This window comes from Centruroides sculpturatus, unplaced genomic scaffold (genome assembly GCF_000671375.1).
Source record: "Centruroides sculpturatus isolate CEXI.00-Female unplaced genomic scaffold, Cexi_2.0 scaffold121, whole genome shotgun sequence".
In the NCBI taxonomy this organism is placed as follows: domain Eukaryota; kingdom Metazoa; phylum Arthropoda; class Arachnida; order Scorpiones; family Buthidae; genus Centruroides; species Centruroides sculpturatus.
Genome location: NW_019384708.1, coordinates 471693 through 478459, shown reverse-complemented (window position 1 = coordinate 478459; position 6767 = coordinate 471693). Strand labels below are relative to the sequence as shown.

Sequence of the window (6767 nt, the reverse complement as noted above, 5' to 3'; positions counted from 1 at the left end):
AAGAACTGCCAGATACATCATTTCCAAAACTGAAAGACAATGCTCGATTTTGTGCAAGCATGTTTGGCAGTACCTATGTATGCAAACAAGCATACATAGGTACTGCCAAACAAGCTTGCAAGTTTTCGCTTATGAATTTAAACAAGTGCAAAACACGGAACAGGTTAACCAATGAGAATTTGGAAAATCTGCTGGTTGTTTCAACATCTGCCATTACACCAGACATAAAGAAGATTGCCGCCAGCATCCAATCTCAGCCATCACATTAATCACTTGGAGGTCCGGCCCCAGTCAGTAAACTTAATCCTAATTTGGCCCTTCTTCACAAAAGGTTGTGCATCCCTGCTTTAACTCATATTGCTGAACGTCATGGGTACCATAACCTGATAAGTAGGTTATCCAGAAGAATACTTCAACCCCAACTAGCTAAGCAAACCAGTGTGCAGGAGCAAGAAACAATGAACCATAAAGATAATATTCTGGTCACGTATAATCCGTATCTACAGAATCTTTATTCGGAAATTGCTAAAAAGGAACAAATCCGCATCACTTTTAGAAGATGTCGTAATATATTTGAGCTGCTCCGTAATGTGAAGGATACTCCCAACCAAAACATGTTATCTGGAGTGTATACCATCCTGTTAAAAGATCACAAATGTGATGAAGATTTAGTATACGTCAGCTCCACAAAGCACTCATTGGGGGTGAGACTTAGAGCATAAAGCAGACATACTCCACAAGAGAATTACAACAGCTTTGGCACATTTATGCCACAGATCTGGATATCCAATCAATATTTGATGAGGCTAAGATCATCTGCACCACGCAACATACAGAGCATTTGAGGTGGATGGAGGCAATTTATATATACAAAACCACCCAAAATAATAAGTGTATTAACAGTAAGGAGGAGTTATCTTTATCCATAGCGTGGCAAGCAATTATATACAATGGATGTTAATACAGAGAAATTTTCTACTTCTGAGGAAGGCGCATGCGCAACGATGTCATCACCGCATGAGGTTTCTTTCGAATCGTTTACGGAGCTCTTTCAGAAAGTGTTCCATCAAATTTTTATTGAATTTTTCATTTGTTTCTCACCTGAAGAAGAACTTTATTGTTTGAAAACGTTAGTGACAGTTTATTTTTTGAGAAAACGCTCCATTATTGGTTTTTTGGAGGTTAGTTGTTATATATCACGGTGTGCTGTTGATGTTTCATGTTTTCAAATGTTGTGCAGATGTTTTTTCCTATCTTATGCTACATTTACTGTATCTGCAAGTCTTAATTACATGCCTTTAACTTGGAAACTGATTAATGTGACTTTTATTCCTAAGGCAGACATAAGATTAAATAAAAACTTTATCTTATACAGTGGTGCCTCATACTTTGAATTTAATTCATCCCAAGAAGCTATTTGAACTCTGAATCATTAAAAGTCTAAATCAGATTTTTCCAGTAGAAATAATGGAAAGCGAATTAATCCATTCTCAGGTCTTAAACAATATTGTGAGATTGGGGAGACTCTGACATCCCACTCACTATAATCAGGATGGTTAAAACTGTTTATTTAAATTATAAACTGTATATATGGTATAGTACATGAATAACAGTAATAAGAATAAAATTAAACAAAGTTTCCATTCAACAATCTAATATTCAATTCCTTTAAATCTATCTTAAGAGAGAGAGCTTACAGTGTTAGTCAAATGCAGTACCTCATTCCTTTTCTTCTGAATCATTGATGGGGCTGGCTGCAATTTCCTGCATTTGGTGGGAAACTCCTTTTCATTTAGACACAACTTTCTATAGAGTTATGTTTCCAATTTCAGCTCTCTGGGCATTGGTGTGAATCCTATTTATAAGATATTCATCTGACCAATCATCTGGTGCTAATTCAAATCACCTGAAGAAAGAAGCAACAAGGAACTTCCTTGTGGAGTTTATATCAAAATAAACATTTCTCCTCGGGAACTTTCTTTAAAATCAAAAGAAACTTTGTCTGTGACTAACAAATGTTTCCTGTTTGACAAATTTAAAAATTTTCTATTTGACCTAAAATATTGGCCCCTAGATTCTCACAATACAGTATTCATTTTGATAAACTGCAAATATACATAATTTAAAGTAAAAATAACACAATTAAATGCCCTAATAAGAAACTAAAACATGAAAGCAATAAATAAAATATGTAAATACTGTATAATAAAATGAAAATTGCATTAACACATCACACACTGTCAATTTGGTCATAGCTGCCAGATCCACCAGATGTGTACTACTTTCATGCTTTTCATAAGTTTATTTTTCATTTAAATCATCAGTGTTATAACCCTTCTCTTAGACTTTGTTACTTCCACACATTTCTCAAATGCATGGTTAATAGATTAAGATTATATTTGGTTGAACAGAAACTTTTTGCATATTTTTAACAGCTGTCAGGTAACATAGATGTATAATTTAATTATAACAATTGTGAAATTTAACACATTATTGCTAATGTCAGAAAGTATTCTTTGTTTAGAAACTTATTTTATTTCATGTTTTGTTTGAATAAAATCAAGTTGAAATGTCTTCAGATAAAAGCATATCAGGCATATGCTTTAAGTTTCAGAGCTCCTAAACTTCAAGCATGTCAAATGTGGTTCAAAAAGTTCCATTCAGGAAATTTTGAACTAAAGGATACAAAATGTATGGAGGATCCAAAAGCTGTCAACAAAGAAAACTTGCAAGAGAAATTGTTAAAACAACCACTTCACACCTAAGCGATAATTCCAGCAAATGAACAAGAAAAAAAAATTTAATGTTCAAACGTTTTTGGCCGTCTTTCAGAGGCCCTCGTCAGGAAAAATTGCATAGAATAGAAAAACAGTTCTATCTTTTTAACAGTTTTCAAACATAGCTGTGTTCTAATTTTTAACATTTAAACGATGTTGAATACAAAGATCATTACGTATTACAACATATAACTAAAATATTTATAAATAAAGTTATAAATAAATACAATAATAATATATTCATTGTTAAAAGTTAGCCCGATGTTTTAGTGTATAAATGATGTGCGATAGGGAAAAATTGTTTCCTTTGCATCACCTAAAGCTAACTTCATACTAAAAAATCATAGTTATGCTTTGTGGCTTTGTAAATAATACTTCCACGATTGTGGAACTGGAATATAATCCGAGTTAATGCAACCTCCCTTCATGCCCGCTATATAAATTTCAATAGCCTCTAATGAATGTAAGTTGTGTCGGTCAAACGCTCTGTGTAAAAGCATAGCTTTATCCCAACAAGGAGAAACTCTGGGTTTGGTAGCATACTGGGCTAGGGCAGTATTATACTTCCCCTTGGCACATCATATTTGAGGTCTCGTATTCTAGCCTCTAGAGATCGATACAGGCACCCAATGTATGTTATACGCCTATTGAAACGATTGTCTTGCAATGGAATGCGGTACACTCTAGGCACTTTCTTGTCCTCAGACTTGTCTTTTGCATTAGATAAGATTCTAAAAATGTTCTGTTTTCTCCTATAAGTTAAGTGCAAGTTTAAATCCTTAGCAATTCTATTATAAATTTGTTGGAGGGATGGTTCATAAGCTATAACCACCCGCTTGCGCTCTGCATCACTAAGCCTCGTGTCGGTGGTAGTTATCGTAGATAGCTGGTTGGCAGCGAGCCTGTTTATTAAGGATTGGTGGTACCCATGTGCAGATGCTATAGACTTGATGCATTTCAGTTCGTTGTGTGTAAAGGAAGTGTCTGAGCAATGGGAGAAAGCCCTAGCAACTAGGGCCTGGAAGGCCATTACCTTAAAAGGTCAAGGGTCTGCTGAGTTAGCTGGTATAAAGAGAGGAATGTATGTGGGTTTGCGGTAAATAGATGTGATTATATTTTTATTTGTCATACTAATCTTGACATCAAGTACCTAACCTCTGTGCAACTTTCCTGATGTAATTCCAGTGTTAGGCCATAGGCGTTGTTGTTAAAAATTTTTAACGCCTCTCCTATATCAGGTTTGTTTTTCCATATAATCAAAATATCATCTACATACTGCGTATAGCTAAGGATATTGTGTTGTAAGCTTACTAAGACTCTTTCCTCTAATTTACGTAAGATGAGTTCGCACAGATCCCCCGAGATAGGGCTACCCATCGGTACTCCTCTTTTTTTTTTTTTTTAGTTATATGTTGTAATACGTAATGATCTTTGTATTCAACATTGTTTAAATGTTAAAAATTAGAACACAGCTATGTTTGAAAACTGTTAAAAAGATAGAACTGTTTTTCTATTCTATGCAATTTTTCCTGATGAGGGCCTCCGAAAGACAGCCGAAAACATTTGAACATTAAAATTTTTTCTTGTTCATTTGCTGGAATTATTGATTAAGTGTGAAGTGGTTATTTTAGTATATATTTTCAGTTTGTGTGCCAGTTTTTTATGCCAAATTGTTAAAAATCAACTAACAACACACAATACATATAACCAAATGTATCAATACCAAAAATAAAATGAAAAAAGCACTGAAATCATAGTAAGAGTATAACACAAGAGTGCTCTAAGCATAAACACAACCTGTGTTTATGCTTAGAGCAGATTTTTACACTGCATGTGCAGTTTGAAGTATGAGGTATCACTGTTTTGTTAAAGACATCAGAGGAACTTATTGATAAGCATCTGAGGGATAGATGTTTATGGAATTACAGGAAAATTTCACTGTAAGAAAACAATAGGAGGTGGTAATATGTGAAGTATTATGTTTGCAAATTGAGCGGTTTTAATTGTGATCCATAACTATTGTGCTAAGTAAGAGACTTTTTTTGTTCACTGAGCTTTAACTTATAAAAAAAGCATATTTCACTAAATCAATTTATTTACATCAAAAACATTACATGGAGAGAAAGGAACATCTCTAAATATCTTAAGGGCTAAACTTTCTAATACAGTGATAATTCTGATAATTAATGAAAACTAGGTATTATAGCTAATAATTATCTATAAATTGAAAAAGTAAAAATGGTATTAAACCAGATTTTTTTAAAATCATAATATTAATTGCAATTTATATTTTTATTCACTCAATACCTCTAATCTATTTATTTATTTTTACTTTTTTAAATCCTTTAGGGAAATGGTATTTAAAAATTGGTCATGGGAAAGAATTCAGGAAAGAATTGCATACAATAGAAGAAGTAAAGAAATGGTATTTATCAGGTGGTGACCCAGAAATAATAATGGAATATGCTGATATATTAAAAAAACTCCTATCAGGTAGAAGCTTTTTAAAATGCCAATGCTTTTGAAGATTTTAATAATTTATTATTTATTTTATAAAATCTTTTCTTTAGGTATTGAAGTTATGTCTATAAAAGGTAGTTCATGTGTAACTACTCATACTCCATCTAAGCTTCCTTATATTGACAGAGTGACACCCATTCTAACTGTAGCAATAGCTGGTAATGGAAAGGGAGCTAAAATGTCAGATGAATTAGGAAGAATAACAGCTAATTTAGCAGTAAAAGGAGAATGGAATTCTGAGATTCCACATTCATTGTTTACTATTCGATGGAAACATGCAAATAAGCTTTGATTTTTCTGTAAATAATAGAATAAAATAATTATNTTTAAGTACTGAGAGAACCTTTTCAAGTAATCAAAAATCCACATATACACACTCTAGAAACCCATTAAATTCTTTACAAAACAAAATACATAAAAAATGTTGGTTATTTATTTCTTACGATAAGCCATGGGTTACGTGCCAGAAAAAAGTTGTTGGCATGCCACATTGTTCACTAGAGTGAGTTGTCCAAAATTCAAGGAAATCTGTCTTTATTTACAATCAAGTCCATTAATGGAGCCTCAGACATGGGAGTAGTTCAATTAAGAGAGAATGCTCCCAAATTTTCCCATTCCTTATTTTCTACATTAGTGAGATTCATGCTAACAGTACAAGATAGTAAAAGAGTTCCTTTAAATGAGCATTGTGTCAGCAGCATATTTAGAGCAGAAGCCTGTATAAAGATTGCACTATTCTAAGGAAGATTTATAAGGGTCTATCTTTAATCAGTACATCTGTAAGATTAAAGATGGACCCTTATTTCTAAAATTTCTAATGTTTCATTGGAGAACATTAGAAATTTTAGAGCAAAGATGTTCACATCTTTTCAACTTGACCACCTATTGTATTACTGGAAATGAAAGTATGTGACAAATAAATATACTATATTTACTGATTACTTTATATAACAATAAAACTGATGATATTCAGGAACAGATTTAAGGGAGCTGTAGGGGCTTATACCTTCCTCATTGACAAAAAATAAATAAAATTGCTCTGAACTTCAAAACATTGTTTTTAAAAACATTTATGATGTCAAATATGTTTTATCAGACTGTTATATGATGTTATATGTTTAATACAATTGCCATGCACATATTAATAAAACGTTCTTATTAATTATTCAAATAGTATTTTTAAGCTAGCCCCTCTTTCAGTTCCTCTGAATCTACTACGGAATGGAAGTAAATATGTAAGTAAAGTAAAATTAAGTGATAATGAATTTTAATGCTTTCAAATATGTTGTAAGTTACATAGAGCTCCTAAAACATGAAAAACTGGAGAATTAAATACTATCAACAATCCTCTGGATGATCTTGTTACTTTGTGTAAGGGAGCATGACATAGCAATCCTGATGATCTCAAGTGAACTTGATTGTATATAAAGGTTTTAATTATTATTTAGAATTTAGAAGAGTTTATTAAAA

The 6767-nt window shown here is 32.5% G+C and overlaps 1 protein-coding gene across 1 annotated transcript; it reads left to right on the top strand.

Moving 5' to 3' along the window:
- Positions 1–5123: 5123 nt before the first annotated feature.
- Positions 5124–5615, top strand: LOC111627714. The gene is made up of 2 exons (XM_023371337.1): positions 5124–5270; positions 5348–5615. Exons 1-2 carry the CDS (start codon positions 5234–5236, stop codon positions 5587–5589), a joined length of 279 nt encoding a protein of 92 aa, XP_023227105.1. The 5' UTR covers positions 5124–5233; the 3' UTR covers positions 5590–5615.
- The last annotated feature ends 1152 nt before the right edge of the window (positions 5616–6767 follow it).

Bases quoted from the DNA above. Each gene is read 5' to 3' on its own strand.
- LOC111627714 (XM_023371337.1), top strand. From the start codon at position 5,234: ATGGAATATGCTGATATATTAAAAAAACTCCTATCAG. The intron at 5,271-5,347 runs GTAGAAGCTTTT...TCTTTTCTTTAG, and splicing joins ATTAAAAAAACTCCTATCAG to GTATTGAAGTTATGTCTATA.